Source organism: Saimiri boliviensis, chromosome 9 (assembly GCF_048565385.1).
Source record: "Saimiri boliviensis isolate mSaiBol1 chromosome 9, mSaiBol1.pri, whole genome shotgun sequence".
Taxonomy (NCBI): Eukaryota; Metazoa; Chordata; class Mammalia; order Primates; family Cebidae; genus Saimiri; species Saimiri boliviensis.
Window position 1 is genome coordinate 63768198 of NC_133457.1, and position 22406 is coordinate 63790603.

General features: G+C 52.5%; 2 protein-coding genes across 7 annotated transcripts in view; one reads left to right on the forward strand and one right to left on the reverse strand.

The window, feature by feature from the left end:
- Positions 1 to 3360, forward strand: part of EXOG (exo/endonuclease G) — a 45902-nt gene extending 42542 nt beyond the window's left edge. The window contains exon 7 of the mRNA XM_003930893.4: positions 3094 to 3360. The gene's annotated coding sequence lies outside the window, so the exon portion shown is untranslated. The remainder of the gene's footprint in view (positions 1 to 3093) is intronic.
- A 6026-nt stretch (positions 3361 to 9386) lies between these two features.
- The window catches only part of SCN5A (sodium voltage-gated channel alpha subunit 5), a 101295-nt gene continuing 88275 nt past the window's right edge, over positions 9387 to 22406 (reverse strand). For all 6 annotated transcript variants that reach the window (XM_039461983.2, XM_039461981.2, XM_039461982.2 and 3 more), the window contains 6 exons: positions 20625 to 20906; positions 18352 to 18405; positions 17580 to 17717; positions 16933 to 17037; positions 15583 to 15853; positions 9387 to 12914 (listed from right to left, as the gene is read on the reverse strand). In XM_039461983.2, coding sequence (XP_039317917.1) covers positions 11677 to 12914; positions 15583 to 15853; positions 16933 to 17037; positions 17580 to 17717; positions 18352 to 18405; positions 20625 to 20906 — 2088 coding nt within the window. In that variant the 3' untranslated portion in view covers positions 9387 to 11676. The remainder of the gene's footprint in view (positions 12915 to 15582; positions 15854 to 16932; positions 17038 to 17579; positions 17718 to 18351; positions 18406 to 20624; positions 20907 to 22406) is intronic.

The window sequence follows — 22406 nt, forward strand, 5'->3', positions numbered from 1 at the left end:
GAGGTGACAATGAGCGTGAAGAGCATGCTTAGTGGAAGTGAAGGGCTTCCACTAAGGGAGGCTGGGAGGACCTGAGGTTCGTCTCCTCCAACCCCACCCCTGCTCCTTGCTCTCATTTTCCTCACCCCTCTTGTACCCTGGCCGCTCGGGACCTCCTCTCCTCCCTGATCTGGTCTTTCAGAAATCTCTGGCCTCTGCTCTCTGTAACCCCTTGCTCTCCCAGCCTCCCAGCACCTCCGCTGTCCCAGTCTCATCCCCACTGCTCCTCCTGCCCTGCCTGTGGCCTGGGCCCTGCTGAGCTGCCATACCCTTCTCTCATCACCTCCTCCTTGCTCCCTGTGGCACCCTGGCACCAGCCCCAGATCTGTGTGCACTGATTTCCCAACATTTCTGTCCTCCTCCCCACCCCACGGGCTGTAAGGGAGGGCCTCAGGGACTTGAGATGCTTCCCTTGGGGGCCCAGCTTTCCCCCCGAGTCAGGGAGGGGTGAAGTCAGGGCTGCTGGAGGCCCGGCCTGCAGACCTGTGGAGCTGCCTAGCAGCAGGTAGAGGCTGGAGCGGGAGAGCACGTGGGGCCACTGTGGGAGCAGGACATGCAGCCCTGCACGGCCACACTGCTCTCCCCAGCTTTCCGCCGTCTCTTGGTATTGCCTGGTGTCACCTGCCCTTCCCAGCTCTGCCTCTGACTTCTCCATCTCCCTTATCCTTTCAGTGTCTTGTGGTCCTTCTGTTGGATGATTGAGGGGCTGGGCCTAGGCCATTTCTGGGAGTTAGGAGTTGGCGGTGAGCTTCCTGTAGGGTCCCGTCGGTGGCTGGCTGTTAGGCATGCCCTGGGAGGGGAAAGGACCTGTAAGTGTGTGTCCATAAACAGAGGGATTCTAGACCTCAGGGATGCTACTGTGGACAGGACTTGGAGATTGTCCAGCCCCCGGCCTCTCCTGCAGCCATTTATAGATTAAAACATTGGGCTTGAAGAGGGAAATGGGATTGACATGAATGAGTCACATAGGGGTTAGTAACCATCATCACCATCATCATACTAGACATTTATTAAGTGCTTGCTGTATTTCGGGGATCGTCGTAAATTCTTTACAAATCTTAATTTCCTCAGTCCTCGCACTACCCTGGGAAGCAGCTGTTGTTATTTTCCCCGTTTTATAGACAAGGGAACAGAGATTGGAGCAGTGAGGTCAGTTTCCCCAGATCACACGGAAAGCCTGTGTCAGAGCAGTGGAAGCTTATCACACACAGGGAGGCGTGCTCCTTCCAGAGATGATGTAAGCATAGAAGCATTGTTGAGAGCTCTTTAAAACAGTGGCAGACATTTCACCAAAGAAGATAGAGGAATAGCCAATAAGCACATGGAAAGATGCTCATGTTATGGACATGGTGGCGCATGCCTGTAATCCTAGACTTTGGGAGTCCGAGGCAGGAGGACTGTTTGAGCCCAGGAGTTTGAGACCAGCCTGGGCAACATAGGGAGACCCCGTCTCTACAAAATTAAAGAAAAAAATAATAGCTCATGCCTGTAGTCCCAGTTACTCAGGAGCCTGAGGCGGGAGGATCGCTTGAGTCTGGGAGTTCCAATTACAACAAGCTATGCACTGCAGCCTGGGTGACAGAGTAAGACCCTGTCCCCTGAAGAAAAAAAAAGACATGTTCAACATCGTTAGTCATCAGGGAAATGCAAATTAAAATTACAAGTTACACCCACTCAAATGGCTAAAGTTAAAGGCAAAATAAGGTTGGCAATACTAAATGCTAGCATGGATATACAGCAACCGGTACTCTGACTGCTGAATGCAAAGCCAACAAATGCTTTGGAAAACATTTGACAATTTCATGTAAAATTAAACGTACACTAGTCATGTAACTCTAAAATTCAATTCTTAGGTATTTACTCAAGAGATAAAAACATAGCCAGGTGTGGTGGCTCACACCTGTAATCCCAGCATGCCTGGGAGGCTGAGGCAGGCAGATCACTTGAGCTCCAGAGTTTGAGACCAGCCTGCACAATGTGGTAAAACCCTGTCTCTATCAGATATACAAAAAATGTAGCTGGCTATGTTGGTGCATGTCTCTAGTCCCAGCTACTTGGGAGGCTGAGGTGGGAGGATTGCTTGAGCCTGGGAGGATGAGGTGGCAGTGAGCTGAGGTCGTGCCAGTGCACTCTAGTCTCAGTGACAGAGTGAGACTCCATCTCAAAAAACAAAAACAAAAACAAAAACACCCCACAAAACCCAAAACATATAAGCCCACAGACACCTATATACATATGTTCATGGCAGCTTTATTCACAATAGCAAAAAATGGTAAACAACTCAAATGCCCATCAATTATTGAATGGAAAACAAACTGTGGTATGTCCATATAGTGGAATACTATTCAACAATGAAAAGGAACAAATTGATACAGACAATGACATGGATGGGTCTCTCATGCATTATGTTAAGTGCAAGCAGCCAGGCACACAAGGCTGCATACAAAAATTACTCCACTTACATGAACTCTCGAGAAAAGGCAAATCTATAGGAACAGAAAATCAATCAGTGATTGCCAGGAACGGGACTGACCATGAAGGAGGTGAGACAGCTTCTTGATGTGATGGAATTGTTCCATATCTTAATGATGATGGTGACTGTGCCGCTTACATATTTGCCAAAACTCATCAAACTGCATTTCACGAGGGTGCCTTTTATTGTATATAAATTATACTTTCCTAAAACTGATTAAAAAATAAAAACAGTGGGCTGGGAAGGGGAAGAAAATAGGGTGGTCATGGATGGCCTTATTCCAAAAGTGACCTCTAAGACTTGGAGGAAGGAGGAGGGGAGTTAAGGCTGATCCCTGGGGGAAGAGCATTCCAGGCAGGAGGGAACAGCCAGTGCTCCAGTGCCAGGCCAGGAATGCTCAGCCTGCTCAGGAACCAGTAAGGAGCCACTGTGGCTGGAGTGGAGCAAGAGGCCGGGCCATAGAGAGGCTCTATGGGCACGGGGGTGAGGGATGGATCAGGGCTGGGTAAAGGCTTTTCCTCTGGGTGAGATTGGGCCGCTGGATGGCTCTCGGTGACCATGATCTGACTCGATTTTAACAGGACCCCACTGGCTGCTGTGTGGGGGACAAGGGCCAGGGAGGAGGCCGCTGCAAGAATCCAAGAGAGAGATGATGGCGGCTCAGACCAGCGCAGTGATGGTGGAGAGGCTGAGAAGTGGTTGAACTTGGGATATGTTTCCAAGGCAGAGCCAACAGGATTTCCTGCCGGATTGGATGTGGGGTGTGAGAAAAAGCGAGGAGGCAAGGATGACGTCAAGCGTTTTGACCTGAGCAGCTGGAAATCCAGCTGGGCACCCCCGTGGGGCTGGTGAGTGGTTTTAACTGTCTCCTGGGCCCTGTGGGTGAAGCTGAGACAGAGCCCAAAGGGAGGGGCTGAGCCCTGCTCCTGGCCCTGCCACTCAGGGAACAGGCTGCACACACGGATGATTCCATTACCCTTTATTCATCGGCTTTATTGGCTTTTGTCATTTCCTTGTTGTCTCCTGTCTGGAGTGAAGGCTATAAATGTGATAGATTGATACAGGATACAGGAGCCCCAATTATCTCTCTTAAACTGGCGTCTCCTCTTGGGCAAGCCCTCCCTGCCCTCTGCCTTCCTTGCCACAACTCCTACAGTCTTCTGTACAGAAGCGGCCTGGTCGTGCCAGGGAGGGGGTGATGCCTGGGAGGATAAGTGGCAGACATGGGCCCCAAGGAGAGACGGTTTCCAGGACACATACTGGAGGCAAGCTTGCCCGTAGGATCCCAGCGCCCACTCCGTGATGCTCTGCCTCACACTGAGGCCGGCACGGAGTCAGGCAGGCAGAAGGACAGGACATACTGCCAGCTGGTCAGCCCACATCCGGGGAAGGGGGCTCCACTCTGACCTTGCACGCCTTTCTGGAATCCGAGCCAGCCTGTCTGTCCACAAAGGCTGAGATGATGGGGCTTTTCTCTCCGACAGCAGGTGCCTGGCAGCTGCTCGGGGATGCCAGCTCCGTGAGTTGGCATGGAAGGAAATGCTTGTCAGGATGGTCATTACACGTGCTGGGCTCAGGCTGGCCTGGCCCCGACCCCTGCCACTCAGGCTGGCTTGGGATACCCACATGAGGTGGTGCTTCCTGAAGGGACCCTGGGGTCCCCCTGGGATGCCCTCAAATGGAGGTTGGCAGCTGCCAGCCTTTCAGCATCATTTCTGAGCTAAGTTCCTTGCCCATCCCCTCTCCTTGACTCTTCTCCAGCCTGTCTGCCTGCCTCTGTCCCTGGGAATGTCCTGGGGGCCCTGGCCCAAGGGGGTTTGGAACAGGAAGCCTACCCTTCCTTCCTGGGGTTTCAGGTATCTCCCTGTGCCCCTCCGCCTCGTCCCTGACGCAGACTCTGACTACAGCCTTTGTGCCTTGCATGTAGACAAGTACATGGTGAATCCACACGTATTTCTCCATCTGGTGAGAATCTCAAATGGTCCTGTGTCTGATCTGTTTCCAGAAAAACAAAGAGTGGAAGGTGGGGCTGCTGGTGAGAAAAGCTGCAGGAGACTTGAGGGAACAAGAAGGGTTCAAATGGAGGAGCAGGTCCAGGGAACGCAGCAGAGAGTGAGTTGGATGACTGATCGGTCTGTTTCTTCTGCAAACTTTCCCAGCTCCTCATCTGTGCCACGTGCTGGGGCAGGGGCTGGAGACTGTGTTATGGGCAAACAGCCCCTAGACCCACAGGTGGCCTGCACAGTAACAGTGTGCTCAGAGCAATGGTGGCGTGCAGAGGCACCATGCTGGCACACACAGACTCTCAGAAGCAGCCAGGGTCAGGAGACACTAGTCCCTGTGGCTTCTCTGAGCCCATCACTGGCTGCCCTATGGCTTCTTTGCCACAACACCCTTGCCTCACTCTCAGTCACTGTCCCCAATGCTGTCTCTGCCTATAGGAGTGCCTGGGCCTCTGTCTCCCTGACCCTCCCAACCTCCTGGGCTCTGAGTCTCGTGGCCATCAGGGCTGATGGCGGAGGAGCTGCTGGCACAGGGGAAAGGGAAGCTGCCAATGCTGCCGTGGCCCCCAGGGTGAGAGCTGACGTCTGTCCAGGAGCATCTCTCTCCCTGCCAAGGGCTGAGATCTCTGGGCTGCATGCTTTCCCGCTGACACAGGAGCCGGCATCCATCATTCACAGAGCCACTCGCTGCCTGGACCCCAGCCTCACCCCAGAGTGACCCAGTGACAGCTGCAGCCTTGCAGCAAGCACAGGCCTCGTCTCTCAGCCTCAGCCATGTCCCAGCCTCACTCCTCCTGCCAGGTGAGCCCGCCCATGTCCCAGGCCAAGTGAGGGCCCACCTCGGGCAGCCAGGGAGACCCCACCCAAGGGGCTGAGAAGTTTGGGCTCCAAGCCTCGGTTTCAAGAACAATGCGGGAAGTTGCCCGCTGGCCCAGACCAAGGCAGTAGTCAGGACCCCTGGAGCTTGTAAGAGACCTGCCCGCCTTCACGGCCTCACGGTGGGGCCGCAGCCTCACAAGCACAATAGTCAGAGCTCCCTCCGTGTGCCAGTCACTAAGTCAGTCCCGGGATGCTGCTCGTGCTGCTCTTCAGTCTTCTGGCTGCGGCTCCTCGTAAGAAGTTTGTTTTCCGTCACTCACCAGGATACGTGCATGGGCACTCACCCACATTTTATAGAGAGCTGAAACGACAGTTTTGCAAAACACTCACCCTTACTGCATGGGATACACCGCTATTTTAAATTCTGATATTCTTTAAAAAAAAACAATTGGGCCGGGCGCGGTGGCTCAAGCCTGTAATCCCAGCACTTTGGGAGGCCGAGGCGGGTGGATCACAAGGTCAAGAGATCGAGACCATCCTGGTCAACAAGGTGAAACCCCGTCTCTACTAAAAATACAAAATATTAGCTGGGCATGGTGGCGCGTGCCTGTAATCCCAGCTACTCAGGAGGCTGACGCAGGAGAATTGCCTGAACCCAGGAGGCGGAGGTTGCGGTGAGCCGAGATTGTGCCATTGCACTCCAGCCTGGGTAACAAGAGTGAAACTCCGTCTCAAAAAAAAAAAAAAAAAAAAAAAATTGGACGTAGTCTGCTGTTTGAAAAGCTCTTGCCTGGTTGGGGAAAGATGATTAACCCAGCGGTGAATGGACTATCCCTGCCCCAGTTTTAACCAAAGAACCAGTATTGGAGGTTTCAGGCCACCACACCACGTGCCTCTCACATGAAGTTGGTTTACAAGGGGAACAAATGGCGCCACCCACTTGGACCCCTAGTCACATCAAGGATATAAAAAGGGGTCAGAGAGTGGGGGCTGCGGGGCCCGGGAGCCGGTTTCTTTGGGGAGAGCTGCCGCTGTGCTGCTTCCCGGACCCCAGCTTCCCTTGCAGGAGGTTCTGGGAAGGCCCATGGCAAGCACACCCACCTTCTGACCGCAGGCAGGCCGAGGGGCTTCCAGAGCTGCTCACAGAGCTTTGAGATGTTGGAGACATGGAGAACCCGGCCTCCAGGATCCAGGAAAGCTCAAGCGGATGAGCAGGTGTGGTCTGACTCCCACCCTGGGAACCCGGAAGAAGGGCTGCAGGTCAGTGTGCCGGGCTTGGCTGCAGAGGACACTGCTGTCAGCATGGCCCCCATCCAGAGTGGGTGGGACAGGTGCTCCACGTGTTTCCTGTGGGCCAGAGGTGGGCAGGTAGAGAGACAGTCCGTGTGCACCACTATGGCAGGGCCAAGGGGCCTTGCCAGGAAGGGCTAGGCTCACAGTGCCCGTGGGCAAAGGAAGACATCCCGAGGGGCACCCAGAAGAGAGATCCCACAATGCCCTGTGTGCGAGCATCCCTAACCATCTGCCTGGCCTGGGGAGGACAGGCCATCAGGCACCCTGTCTCTGACAAGTCATGGGATCAGATGCTCTCCTGGACTGGCTGAGCCTGTATTTACAACACAAACTTACTGATTAGACTGAGCTAAGACTGAGCCAAGACTGAGCTTCAAAGCTACAGGATCTGCCTGGGTTTTCTCCAGGGCCAGGGAAGATGATCGCCACTGAATAAAGCTGAAAGGGACAGGAAGGGACAGAGACCGAGCTGGGTTCTGTTACATCCGGGGTTGTTTTGTTCACATAGTGGCTTTGCAGTGTTTGCGAGAAGCGTGGAGGGCTGTGGCAGGGAAGCATCAAGAGTGGGCACATTGTGGAGAGGGGCCTGGCAGTGTCGGGGAGGTTCCCAGAGGAAGGGACATTCAGGGAGGCCTGAAGGCCGAGTGGAAAGGAGAAGAGTGTTCTGGCAAGGCTGGGAGGAGGAAGAGCCTGGAGCCTTTGGGGGTTGGAAGAGATGCTGTTACCGAGGTTGGCAGGGCTGGGGGACCTGTGAGGGGTTTGCCTTGGTCCTGAGGCAATAGAAAGCCACTGTGAGGTCTTATCCAGAGGGTAATTATCTTGGATGAAAATATCACTGTTGTAGCAGAGTGGAGAAGAGTTTGGAATGGATGAAGTTAGAGGAAGGAGCTGCTTGGTGGCATCCATGAGGTACGATGCTGGCCTCACCCAAGGAACGGACAATAAGATGGAGCCAAAAGGTGGGATTTGAAAGATACAAAGGAGGTGGAGCCAGCAGGGCTTGGACCAGGTGAGCGGTGAGGAGTGAGGGCTGCATGTGGCTGGGGATGGGTTTGTGGGGGCGCCTTCACAGACAGGCTCGCGGGGAGGTGGAGGAGCTCAGAGTTGGCTGGGCTGGGCCTGAAAGCTCTGGAGATGTCCAAAGTAAGCAGCTGGACCTGCTGGCTTGGGGCTCCAGGGAGAGGCCTGGCCTCAGGAAAAGATCAAGACTCTTCAAAGGGGAAGAGAATGTGTTTTCCACTCTTTTTGGGAGAGAGCATGGGGCCTAAAGAAGTTGAACATTAGACACCAGAGGATGTTCTGCCAAAGGAGGCTGAGAAGGCACAGTTGACAAAAGAAAATGTGGACAATGGACTTCATGAAAACTTAAGTTTTGTGCATTCAAAGACAATCTCAACAGAGTAAAAAGGCACCCACAGAATGGGAGAAAATGTGTGCAAATCACATATCTGATAAAGAATCCACAATATAGAGAGAACTTCTAAAAGTCACCAACGACAAAGAAAACAACTTCAAAGGACTTGAGTAGACATTTCTCCAAAGAAGAAATACAAATGACTAACAAGCACATGAAAAGATATTCAACATAACTGATCATTAGAAAAATGTAGATCAAAACTACAATGAGGCCGGATGCAGTGGCTCACGCTTGTCATCCCAGCACTTTGGGAGGCTGAGGCAGGTGGATCAACTGAGGTCAGGAGTTCGAGACCAGCCTGGCCAACATTGTGAAAACCCATCTCTACTAAACATACAAAAATTAGCTAGGCATGGTGGCAGGCACCTGTAGTTCCGGCTACTCAGGAGGAGCGGGGAGAATTGTTTGAACCCGAAAGGTGGAGGTTAAGGTGAGCTGAGATCATTCCATTGCACTCCAGCCTGGCCGACAGACCAGGACTCCGTCTCAAAAAACAAAAAGCAAACAAACAAACAAAAAAACTGCAATGAGATACCACCTCAGACACTTCAGGATAACTGCATTTGAAAAAAAACAAAATAGAACGTGATGAGGATGTGGACAAACTAGAACCCCTGGCTGTGGGCGACAGTGTGGCAGTTCCTAAAAACACTAAGAGTGAAATTGCCATATGATGCAGCAGTTCCACTTCTGGGCACCTCCCCAAAGGGGTGGAAGGCAAGGTCTCAGATACGTGTGCACTCATGTTCACAGCAGCATTATTTACAATAGCTAAAATGTGGAAGCCACCCAAGCATCCCTCAGTGCGTGAGAGGATAAGCAAAATACATAACAGTGGAATATTATTCAGCCTTAACAAGGATGGAAATTCTGAACATTTATGAAAAAAAAAAAATTCTGAAAATCCTGAAAAAAATTCCTAAAAAAGGAAGGAGATATGTTGTAACGTGGACCCACCTTGAGGACGTGATGCTGAGTGAAATGAGCCAGTCACAAAAGGACAAACATGGTGTGGTTCCACTTACAGAAGGCACTTAGTCGAATTCGTAGGGATGGAAAGTAGAATGGCATTTCCCCGGGGCTGGGGGAAGGGAGGAGCGGGCATTAGTGTTTAATGGGTTCGGGGTAATTTGGGCTGATACGCACGTTCTGGACAGGGATGGTGGTGACAGCGGTGCCGCAGTGTGCACGTACTTACGCTGCAGACTGTACACTTAGACCATGGTTACTATGCTCAGTGTTACACCCTCAGCAGGTTCCCCAGACTTGCTCAGGACGAGTCCAGGCCCTCAGGCCTCTACTACCATTCTCGTCAAGTCTCAGCACAAGGACAGGGCCTAGACCAGGTCATGTAAGCCATTTATTGGTTTGTTTTAAAAATATGTATTTTATTTATACATCACGTTTGGTGAGAAGTGCTTGATTAGTTCAGACAACATCTGGCACTTGATGTCTGTCCCTCCCTCCTTTTTCCTACTCTCTTCTCCCCTCCTGCTGGTCATTGTGCAGTTCTGGAAATTTAAAAAGTGACAGCCAGGCTAAAAGCTAAGGGGTTGGGTCTAGCTCCCCCCGCCCCCAGCCACACCGTCTACAGCCAGCCCCAGGCACCTGTCTCAAGGATCCGGGGCTGTCCACACACACAAAACCACAGTCTCCTTCCGGCCAGCTGGGCTGGCAGCCCGGCCTGCCTCTCAATTGCATTCCTGCCTGTCCCTCGGGCGGTGAGTGCCCAGGAGGGGCACACACCTCTCCAAGCCTTGAGAGCAAAGCACAGAGATCTACAAAAATAGGATTTCCACTTGGAGAAACGTCGCTGGGACAGTTAAACTGTGTCCCACACTGGACTCAAAGGGAACACGGGAGAAGAGAAATAGACCTCTCGGGGGCATGGGTTGGGTCTGGGGTTGCCACCAAGTGAACTGGGTTGACAAGAAGAAACGTAATACTTTACTCGCCGGCAATGCCCCCTTCAGCACTGCCATGGGTGTCACAAATGCCCAGTTCTCCGACAGCTCGGCGAGGTAGGTTAGGAGCAGCCAGCCCAGAGCGGGCAGGTGAGACTGAGGTGGCCTGGGAGGCAGTGCCCGCTGGAGGGGGCTCTGAAGGAGAGCTGGAATCGGGCAGCCAAGCCCCTGCCTGCTCAGGCTCCGCCAATTGACCCTGTGACCTCAGGGTGACAGTTCTCTACCTTAAAAGATTTGCATATGCTAAATAGGATTGTCAGCAGCTGAAGAGGTCCTGGGGGTAATTGGACTAGTAAAATATTTTTCCCTGAAAAAGCCTTCTGACGAGACCTATGGGACCATCTGGACCTTGCCCCAAAGAGGTCCTGTGTGTGGGTCCCATCAGGATCCCGGGCTGAGCCACAGAGGCTGGACCTGACCACAGTGCCCCTCTCCCAAAAGGGCCACGGTTCATTCCCCTCCAAGGCAGGAGAACTGAGCCCGACCACCCCTTTCCCTGCACAGGGCGCAGGGCCGAGTTCCTCTCCTCACTCCCACATCTCTGTGTCTTGAGAGGAGCTGGGGACCACACAGAAAACTCCTCCGTGTACGGTCAGAAGCGGAAAGGTCCAGAGAGCCCCGGGAGATGGAAGAAATTTCCTGTCTTCATGCAGGCTGAGGGGCCACATGGCTGAGGGATGCTGAGCCTCTTAGCCCCAAACCCACATGCCTCAGCCTTCTCTTCCCTTGGCCTGTTGGGCAGGGCCTGCCAGGTTCCAGGAGCAAGGACAGGCTGTATGCCAGGCCACGAGTGGGGCTGGCACCCTTGTGCCCTTTGGTTTCAAGGTTAATACTCTTATGGGAGGGGAGAAGAGGCAGTATCAGTGCCTGGGGCCAGCCCTGGGACCCAGGCCACTGTCCTCCGGAAGTCTTTTATTTTTGTAGGACTGACCCCATGTGACCTGTGTAAAAACAGGGCAAATGGGATCGTGGAGATAACAGAAGGCCAGAGGGAACCCCACAGACAAGAACCCAATCCTTGGGGCTGCCAGGGAAAGCCCTGTCTCCCTTAGGCTGGGAGCCTGGGTCCCGGGGCCTGTGTCTGGCCTCCATGTGTGAGGACTGTGTGCGTGCTAGTGTGAGCGGGGGTTCAGCCCTCCCAGCATCTCAGCTCGACTGGGAGAGGGACCCCATTCTACCCCTGGGCTGTGACAGCCTGTGGGAGTCACGCTGGAGTCCAGTTCGGCTTTGAGAACAGAGTCCCGGCCGCTCCGTAGACACTCTTGTTCAGAGTTAAGAAGAGACAGTGTGAATTGCTGCCCACGTCCATGGAAAAATCTTTAGTTCTTCACTCAAGTAAAAAAATATCAAATATAATAAATTTATGAAAGCCCATTCACAACATATACAGTCTCAGTTTTCTTTTTCGCCTCTGCAGCTGGGATGAAGTTGCTTTTCAGAGCCCCAGGGCGCTGCCTGACCAGACCAGGCCGTGGGTCTGCCTGAGGCCTCCAGGCACAGGCCAGCTGCTCCGGTGTCCACGCGGTGCCACGGAACTCTGGCTGGCTGAGCCGTGGGGCCGAGGCCCGTTTCTCACCCCCAAAGCCAGGAAGGGCCCAGGCTGGTTTGCGACTGACTGCATTTAGGTTTGCCACGGTGCAACAGGCTGCTTTTCGGTGTGGCCGAGGCTCACACGATAGACTCACGGTCCCTGTTGGGAGATGGGGGGGAGTCGGCGAGATCTTCGCTGTGGCTGTCGTCAGACCCCCGCACCTGGAGGTTATCGCTGGTGGCTCTAGTGACACTGTCATAGGAGGGTGGGAAGGAAGTGGAGGAGATGGAGGAGCTGGAGGGCGGGCCAGGGGGCCGGCAGAAGTTCTCATTCATCATGTAGGCGATGAGGCCCTCTCGCTCAGGGGCGTCCTCTTCGGAGAGGCCGCTGCCCGCCTGCTGACGGAACAGGAAGGAGGCATGCTTCATGGAGCGCTGCAGCAGGTGCCTGCGAAAGGCCCTCTGGATGACGGTGGCCGACACCTCCTCGTGCTTGCGCCGGAGTGTGGTGGTGATGGGCTCGTAGGAGATCTTGGATGGATTGGCTGCCATGAACTTCTCCTCCATCTGGATCTTCAGGGCGTCCATCTCCCCAGACTCCCCCAGGACCCTTTTGGTGAAGGCGAAGAGGATGTCCATGCAGTGGATGCGGTCCCCGCTCACCATGGGCAGGTCCATGTTGATGAGGCTTATCTGGTTGGGCTTGGCGATACGGAGCGGCTCAGACAGCGCATCAGCGAAGTCCGACAGGGCCGAATACTCGATAAACTGAGTGGCCTCTGGGTCGAACTTCTCCCAGGTCTCATAGAACATGTCAAAGTCGTCCTCGCTCAGGGGCTCGGTGCTCTCCTCCGTGGCCACGCTGAAGTTCTCCAGGATGATGGCAATGTACATGTTGACCACGATGAGGAAGGAGATGATGATGTAGGTGGTGAAGAAGAGGATGCCCACGGCTGGGCTCCCGCAGTCCCCCCGAGAGCCATTGCTGTTGGGCAGATTGGGGTCACAGTAGGGGGGCCCGGTGTTGAGGATGGGGCTGAGGAGGCCGTCCCAGCCGGCTGATGTGGTGATCTGGAAGAGGCAGAGCATGCTGTTGGCGAAGGTCTGGAAGTTGAACATGTCGTCGATGCCGGCCTCCCATTTGACATAAGCGAAGTTGGCCATGCCGAAGATGGAGTAGATGAACATGACGAGGAAGAGCAGCAGCCCGATGTTGAAGAGGGCAGGCAGGGACATCATGAGGGCGAAGAGCAGCGTGCGGATCCCCTTGGCCCCTCGGATCAGTCTGAGGATGCGGCCGATTCGGGCCAGGCGGATGACTCGGAAGAGCGTCGGGGAGAAGAAGTACTTCTGGATGATGTCCGAGAGCACAGTGCCTATGGGAAACGACAGAGACTGTGGCTCCTGGTGGCACCCCTTCCTCAAGCCAGCATCACTGTGCAGGGGTGGGGGGCCTCTGTACGGCAAGGAGCCCAGGAGAGGCGGCCCTGCTGGGAGGACCGGGTCCACCGGGCATGCTAGGACCCTGTCTGCTCCTGCCTGAGTCTCCGTGTCTGCATCTGTGACCCAGAAAAATGGGTCAGTTGCAGGGTGCCTTCTCAGCCCCCTTGCTCCTTGATCTTCAGGGTATACCTGCACAATAGAGCTGTCCTAGGCCCGTCTTCTACATCTTGGGTTCTGAGGCCAGAGGGGATCTGCTTAGCCCAGAACTCAGGCCTTTTACCTCCTTGCTATTTAAAGTATCGTTTGAGGACCAGCAGCCTTGGGATCTCCTGGGTGGTTATTAGAAATGCAGAATCTCAGCTCCACCCCAGCCCGTTGCATCTTAATAAGCCCAAATGATTAATGTGCACATCAGAGGGCATGAAACACTGGCCCAGAAATCAGTGCTCCCCGACACCACGCCCGGCCAGTGTCTCCTCTCCGCCTCTCTGTGACAGTTCTTAGGTTCTTATCACCCTCCTAACCCTGCCTCCTTTTAGGGCTTCACTACCCCTGGGTCTCCAGTGACTACCTGGGTTTGGAGTTTTAAGGGGCATGGATATAAATGATAGAATAAAGAGTGAAATAAGCTTGTCTTATATTGGCCCAGGTGCCCTTTCCAGAAGCCTTACGTAACATCACTGACTGACCCCAGTGTTGACAGTCAGCGGGGCCATGGGCTGAGCACTTTACAGCCATCATTTCATTTAGTCCTTCCCGTTATCCCAGGAAGTGAGCAGATGCCATCATGCTCATATCCAGAAGAGGAAATGGAGGTGAGGTAACTTACCCAGTTGCCACCTCGTGAGAGAGAAGCTGGGTTTTGACTCAGACATTCTGGCTCCAAGTTGATCTCTTAACACTCCTCTCTGGTACCGCCCAAACACCGGGTCAGGAGATGATCTCAAAGAGCACGCTGCACTTTCCAAAGCCTCTGAGACTGTCCCTCAGTGGTTCCATTTCTGCTGCTGCCATCCTGCATCCTCTAAAGCTCCTCCCCAGTCCATGAGGCACACTCTCACCCTCACCCTGCTTGAGACTCCCCTGGAGATCCCTGACCCTATTTCATGCTTCCACCTGCCCGTCACTGTAGTCACAGCAGCACCTGCCTTAGCCCCTGCATTACCCTTTACATTCACCAGAGCCAGAGGCTGTATATGAAAGAAAGATGAAAGTCACAGTCATCCCAAGGCAGAGCCCCATGGGGGTAGAGTTAAGAGTTTGGGCTCTGAGTACAAGTGACAAAAGAAAAAAATATAAGTAAACTGGACTTCATCAACATTTAAAACTTTTGTGCTTTAATAGACACCACTAGGAAATGAAAAAACTCACCAACTAGGAGACAATATTTACAAGTCATATATCTGATAAAGGACCATGATCCAGAATATGTAAAGAACTCTGACAACTCAACAATAAAAAAGAGAACCCAACTAAAAAACGAGCCAAGTATCTGAATAGTGATTTCTCCAAGGAAGATACACAAATGACTAACACGCACATGGAGGGATGGCCAACATCGTCGGTCATCAGCCATTTGCTTTTGCAAACCAAAACCTCAGTGAGATATCACTTCACAACCACTAGGAGGACTCCCATAAAAAGAATGCAGGCAGTACAAGTGCTGGCAATGGGGAAATAATTGGAGTTCTTATACATTGGTGGTGGGAACGTAAAAAGCTGCAGCCAACTGGAAAAACAGTTTGGCAGTCCCTCAGAATTTTAGATAAGTTGTTTTCAGGGGCTGGGGAGAGGAGAAATGGGGAGTGACTATTACATGGGTAGAGTTTCCTTTGGGGAAAAGAAAATATTCTCAAATTAGATACTGATGATCATTGCAAAGCTCTGTCCATATGCTAAAAAACATTGAATTGTATACTTTAAAGTGACTTTAAAATTAACTGATTTTTATGGTATGTGAGTTATGGCTCAGTAAAGCTGTTATATATATATATAAAAAAAGATCTGGGCTCCAAGGTGAAACAGACACAGGTCAGGACTGGGTCTCTGCTGCTCCCTGTCTGTATGATCTCCCTCCTTTGATGCTGAATTGACTAGGTAAATTGCACGAGGCAGGCGATGCCTAAAGGAGCCTGGCATACACTTTGGCGGTTAGCTCCAGAATTTTCCAACTTCAAGGGATAACTTCTACTCTGAGGGGCCACTTACCCCCCACCTCATTCTGATTGAGCTTCCTTCTCCTTCAACCTAGAGTGCAGGCAGAACTAGCCTCCACAGCACCTGCTCCCTTTCCCAGATTCATCCTTGAAGCTCTCTAAGCAGTTAGAGAACTGTATTCCCAGGTTCCTCTGGAGGGTGGGGCCAGCAGGGAGTGCTGGGTCCTCTGCCAGGTTAGTCTCCTTGGCCTGAGTGGGCCCTCTCAGATAAATTCTCTCTGGAGGGGTGTGTGTGTGTGTATGTGGGGGGGTTGGGGGGGTTAGAAATGCACCAGAAAAGGAATGAAAGAACCTAGGGTTGGACTTGCCATTCATCAGAGACCCAGGGGCTGGAGGAGAGGCCTGGCTGGGGAGGGCTCTCTGTCCAGCTGACTTGGATACCCACCCACGATGGAGAGGATGACAACCACGAAGTCGAAGATATTCCAGCTGTTGGTGAAGTAATAGTGGCGCAGGGCAGCCATCTTGAAAATACATTCGCCTGTGAAGATGGCCACAAAGAGCAGGTTGATCTTGGTCAAGATGTTGACTTTCTCAGGACTTTGGTCATCTGTTTCCACCATCATGGTCACCATATTCAAGCAGATCAGAAACATGATGGTGACATCAAAGGCCTGCTTGGTCACAATGTCGAATATGAAGCCCTGGTACTTGTTCTGAAAGGAGAGGCAAATGGGAAGCGCTCAGCAGGGCCCTCGGGCAGGCTGGCAAACTGCCCATTGCTGCCTTTCATCCCACACCGCCACCCACCTTCCCACTCTACCCTCTGGTGAGCCCAAAGCCCCTGCCTCACTGCCGCAGAGAGTGTAGAGGAAAAAGTCCTGGAGGCTAACGCCGCTGGCTCTCCTGCTGAAATGCTTCTTGGGGCTTCAAGACCCCACCCCAGGGCTCCATCCTTCATGAGGCCTTCCATGATGGATCTTCAGGGAGAGGCTTCTCCTTCCCTGAGCATCCTTAGCACACTGTTCATTGTGTTGTCTTTTAGTTCCCACAGCCTGAAGGCTCGAGGGGAAATTTAAACTTCAACACTAATACTTATGTCAATGCTTAGATTAATATATTTTCTCTACTCTTTTTATGAAATTGATTTTATTTATTCTTCTAACCATATTTATATGTGTCTTTAATTGTAAATCAGCCTAGATTATTTGGGGGAAGAAATTATATATATTTATATGTATATACGTGCATGTGTGTATATATATGTGTAATATATATTTCTGTTCCACTTGTTAAAGATTATAAATAAGTAAAACACACAAACACACCCCTTTTTTGGATAATGGCTTGATTGGGCCAAGGGAGTCAGTCTTGGAGAGGACACAGCTCTCCAGAGCTCCTGGCCCTCCCAACCAGGTGACTCAGGAATCCGGCTCCCTGACTGTTCTTGGGGTCCAAGGATGAGGCTGTGAGTGGGGGTGGGGTGCAGATTTGAAGGCCACCCTGCTTTTCCTGAGGAAAGCCTGGATCCTTGAGAGGAAGGAGGGGACTCACTCAGAGACAGAAGGGTTCCTGTTGGTGGGGAGTATCCCCAGGATGTTACATCCTTTTCATAACTTCCTCCCTATTTGTTTGAGGCTGGGACCTCTCTTCATGATCAGATATCTGATAGTGCCCCTCAGGCTGGGCTGAAAGACTGTGAAGTGGCTCTGAGGGGTGCCCATGTGGCATGAAGGCTTCCCAGGGACCCCCAGAAGATCCTCCCCACTCCCACAGAATCAGGAGCCTAGCTCACCAGGGGCCGTGGGATGGGCTTCTGGGGCTTCTTGGAGCCCAGCTTCTTCATGGCATTGTAGTACTTCTTCTGCTCCTCTGTCATGAAGATGTCCTGGCCCCCTAAGTGCAGAGAGAAGGCACCAACTTCATTCTGGGGTTCTCAGAGGTCCCAGCATGAGGGCACTGGGATCTTGCCTCCTTGATGAGGATGCCAAGGTCAGCCAACTGCCCTTTCCACAAGCCCTTTCCCCCTGCCAGCTCAGCCAGCCTGTGGGTTCTCTCTGTTCACTTGGTTTGCCTACAACTCAGTCAAAGCCCCTCTGATGAAGCTCTGGAAATACCGCGGGCCTGCACACAGACCTTACCCAGGACTTCTGGTTATGGCCCAGGTGAACAGTTGCAGCCCTCACCCAGAAGCCTCATCCCTCGGGTAGATTAGGGCAGGCAGGGGGCCTCCCACCAAAGCCCCTTCTTGTGCTCTTACAGGCGTAGGCTACATCCCTGCCCACACCCTTCTCCCCACCTCGTTCCCACAGGAGCAACAAGAGGACCATCCCCAACAGGGACGGTGAGATGGGGCCTGGAGCCCGAATGGCTCCTCAATCCCCGGGCACCTGGCCCTTCCCTGCCCAGCCCAGCCCAGCGGAGAGCTGGTGCTCTACGTATCTTTTTCTTTTGTTGGTTGAAGTTGTCAATGATGACACCGATAAAGAGGTTCAGGGTGAAGAAAGACCCGAAGATGATGAAAACGACAAAGTAGATGTACATGTAGAGGTTGTACTCCCACTGGGGCTGCTCTTCGTACTGCGAAGGAGAAATCACACAGGGAGATCAGACAGGCTGGGGCTTGGGTATCGCATGGGGAAGGGCGGGGGCAGGGGCAGAGGGATGGCTAGGTGTGTCCATTCTGTGGGAGGGAAGGTGTATCTAGAGGAAGGTCACCAGCCCAGTTATGTGAATCTGTGAGCCAGAGGTGGGTGGGAAAAGAGGTTGGAGGAGTGGATGGTGGCAGGAGAGGACAGCAGACATGCCGGGCTCAGGGCTGGCATAGTGTCAGTGTCTATTCCGGTCCTGGGCCAATGAGAGGCTGCAGTACATGAGGACCTCTCTCAGTCTTGACTGAGCTGTCAGTGGGACTGGGTGGGGTACAGGACAAAGAAGACACTTGATTTGCATCTCTGTTGCTTCCACCCCATTCTCCTGGGGTAAAAGTCTGCAAACTACAGCGAGTTTAATTTGAAAGACATTTGAGAATTTGGGGACTCCTTAGGAGACCAAGCAACCAGGCCGGAGCGTTCCAGAGAGGCTGACCTCCAGTGACATGAGATCTTGCCCTTGTGGGCTGGGCTTTCAGATACAGACACTGATTCCCTGGTGGCCAGGCAATGAGGAGCCTCCAGCACCTGACTTGGCAGGAGAGGCCACTGTGGTAACCTACCCCCCTGGAGTCCACAGCTGCATACATAATGTCCATCCAGCCTTTAAATGTTGCCTAGGAGGAAAAGATAAGATTAAGACAGTCATTTAATTCTGCATCTTGCTTGAGCTACTTAGGGCTCTGGTCTAGAGAGATGAAGCAAGCTCCTTATGAAAAGCAAGCTGCCCACCCCACCCCTTCAGGAGCATCCAAACACCTGGGTGGTCAGAGAAAAACCTTGTATAGGGCTGGGGGTGGAGGGGAAGCAGCTGAGCGGACACCCCAAGAAGGCCATGCAGCAGGGAATAAAGCTTCGTGATTGAGGCCAGGAGTCTGAGGGGGCTTGCAGGAGTTCTGCCCTTCAGATCCATACTCACTTCCATTTCTAAAACATCACAGAATCCTGCCAGTGATTCTGTCAGGGAGACAGAGGTTGAGCTTAAACTCTGTGTTCTAGACTCTAGGGCTGACCTAGTCCCCCTTGTCATATGTCTCAGAGAACCATGTGGCTTCTGCTCCATGGACTTCCAAGGCGAGTTCCCGAAGAATCTCAACCTCACCTTGTACTTCAGGGGGTTCTTTTGCCAGTGGTGTGCTGTAAATGGTTAACGGCTGACTTCCCAGAGGGAAAGAAAAAACCCTGATTGTTGGTTTGCCGATTTCTCTTGTGTAAATATTCCCGCCATGGTCAATTTCAGGTTACCAATCTGAAGTTACTCAACGGAGTTGAGAACAGACGCGTAGGAGCTCAGCATTATGGCACTTCCGCTGTACAGACACAATAGACGTGGGAAACCTCAAGAGCAGAGAGGATAATACTAAAAGGTAATGATGAATCTTGAGTATTTATTACCTTGTTTTAATATCATTTAATTTTATAAGTTTATAGAATTTAATTTTTTATAATGGCTGTTTAATAAACAGCTTGCAAAATTTCCGAAAATGTAACAGTGAGCTCTTGTGAGCTGGCACAAGCTGGCTCCAGCATACCACACCAAGGGAGTAAAGAGGGAGGCTGAACCACCAAGGGCCCTGGTGCTGGCTGCATTGTCTGCCCTAGTCTGGGCTGCTATGCACAAAAAGCCTGGGAGACATGCTCAGTGGCGAGGCTGACTCTCCAGTGAAGTCTCACTTGTGTTTTGAGCCAAATCCAGTCCTGCCCTGAGCCTCCTTTCTCAGCACCAGTCCAGCTAGACAAACTTCCTGTGTCTTCTGAATTCTCATAAGGCAGGCAGGGCAGATAGGGAAGCTGAGGCCGCCCAGAGTAGGCAAGCTACTTCAGCGCTGTGTACCAAGAAGCCCTTGCCTATAAAGATAGGTCCGGAAATACTTTGGAAACTGCTGGGGACCACCCAAGGGTATGAGATACTTATGACTGAATTCTTCCCAAACACCGAGTGGCTTTGCCTGAAAAGGTGAGCAGTTCTTAGTCTACAAAGGAGGCCTTTTCTTCCAAAGTTCTGACATTCCAAGGGACAGCTGCAGGAAGAGATAGCTCCTTGGGTTTGGTGCTAACCTACCATTCTCCACTAGGCAGTGCAGGGAGGTCTCTGTGGGACTGCCACTGGGGCTTAAGGGATGGTGGAGGTGTGAGTGGATGCACAAAAAGTTTTCAGCTGTCAGCTGCTGAGTTTTCCTCTGCTTTGGGGACCAGAGGCAGGTGTCTGGGCTTAAGTTTGGGATAGCAAGACAAGCAAGTTGCAGCTTTATGCATTGTGGTTCTGTTTGCATTTCTGTTGTCAAGGCTAATGGTAAATTAATTTTATGGAATGTATTATAATCACTGAAGCCACCATACTCACAAAATCAGTGGAAACTCTAGGATTGTGTGCGCTTAAACATTGCACAGCAAAGATGGAAATATGTCCTTTTAAACAACCCAAGAGCTATCACTATCTTTTTTAAAGAGAGTGCCCACAGTCACGACCTTGCTAATAGTTCATTTCCTGGGTAGTCTACAGTCTTTCATTTTTCAACCTGTACTATCACACTGCCTCACTTAGAGCCTGAAGAGGCCAACTTGACTGCTGGCTGGGGAGTCGGTTCTACGGCAGCACTGACCTGTCCCCATACTCTGCAATTTGGAGAATGTGGCATTGGTTCTAGAACTGAAAGTCTGGAGATCTCCCAAGGAGCCAAATCCCTGGAGAGTCCTGAGCCTCCTCTGGGTGCCGTGATCCTCCTATGAGGATCCAGCATGGCCCCACGCTCCCCCTCCTGCCCACTTCATGGGTGATGGCCATGCTGCTTGACAGCCAGTGGGAGGAAGGAAGTGCCTTCTCTCCAGGACTTACCACCTGCAGAAGGGCCAGGTACCCGGCCCCCACGTTGTCAAAGTTGACTTTCACCTTGGTCCAGTACAACTCGCCGGTCATGTTCAAGGACTCACACTGGCTCTTGTTGTTCACGATGGTGTAGTTCAAAGGCAAGTCTCCCTCAGTCTGGTTGATGCACCTCCCAAACTTCCCCGCAAAGAGGTTCACGCCCATGATGCTGAAGATGAGCCAGAAGATGAGGCAGACGAGGAGGACGTTCATGATGGACGGGATGGCGCCCACCAGGGCATTGACCACCACCTCAAGTGGACAGAGAGGTGGCTCAGTTCCTGGGGGGCCCGGAGCTCATGCCCTTTTCAAGACCCCCCACCCCCACTGGCTGAACTCCCTGGCTGCAGGGGGCTGTGCAGGTGGGTGTGCAGGTCCCATCATGGGAGAGGCCAGCTCCATGGCCGGCAGCCCTGATGGGGAGTGAGGGGAGCACACCGTAGGGTCTGGTGTGACCTCAGAGTGTCTGCTTTCCTTCTTGCCCTGAATCTGTGATCTTCAAAACTTGTTTTTCACCAAGGTGTGTGCTGGTTGAGGACGCCAGCAACTTGATGGGAAAGGACTCCTCAAAACATGTCCCCAAGACTTTGGGCTTCCTAAAAATCTCACAAGTCCTTACATTCTCAGAGCTAAATTCTGGTTTATTTTAGATTGTTGCCATTGGGTGGATGGGTGTTCTCCCCTGAAGTAGCCCAGGGGACCTCAGTGCAGTGTCTGGAGGGTGCTGTGGCAGTTCTCCAGTGCTCCCGTAAGAGCAGAGCCAGACAGCAGGTGGCATGGGTACTCCCGTGACACCCACTGCCCAGTGAGGGGCTCTCAGAGCCCATGGAGCCACCGCCTCACACTCTGCATCTAAACTCACAGCACCCTGCAGAGGATTCCCTAGTAGAGGCATTTGGGACCCTCCACCCCACTCAAGGACCAAGTCCCCAGCTGTCCACGCACCAGGAACATGTGTGCCACACAGACTGGAGGGGAAGCTGGTGTGGACTGTGTGGTGTGGCCCAGATGTCAGTTTGGGGCCACTGTTCCCCAGCAGGCACGCTGAACCCTGGAACAGGGTGGGAAACTCGGCTCGTAGGGCACCAAACATCAGGTGCAGAGTGAGGTGGGGAAGCCTTGGGAGTTTGCCCTTGGCCAGCTTTGTGGCTAGTAGCCACCGCAGAGGCATTCCTGGCACCTAGTGTCAACTCGTGTCCCTCTGGAATCAAATGTCCTTGCTCCCAAAGAGACATTTAACTCTGAATAATAATCTGTGGATGGTTTCCCACCAGGAGTGAGCTATATGTTTCTCCATGGATTGGGGGTGTGGGCAAGGTTCAAACCCATCAACCAGCTGGTAAGCTGAGCGGTGTGATGGTGCCTGCTGGGTCAGTGAGAGACAAACAAATATGTCTTCTGAAGCCACACAGAACTGTGCATGTTTTGTTAAAAAAAATACCCCACACAAGTACACACAAACATACATGTATTCGTTTTCTTGCTACATGTCATGACTGGTGTTTTTCTTGGTGGGCTTTCAAATCTGCCTTATTTGTTCACATTCTTTGGTAGAATGTGGTGACTCAGAAAATGCATAGGGATCTGCCCTAGGAAAACAGTGTGAAGGAGATCACTCATCACAGCGTCACCTCCTCTCCAGCCGGATCCTGGGAATGCGGCTTGCCCTATGCCTCTTCCCTCACCCTCCCGACCACAGCCCCATTGCCCATCACAGACGGCTGGCAGCCTGTGTGTGAGGAGGCAGGGCAT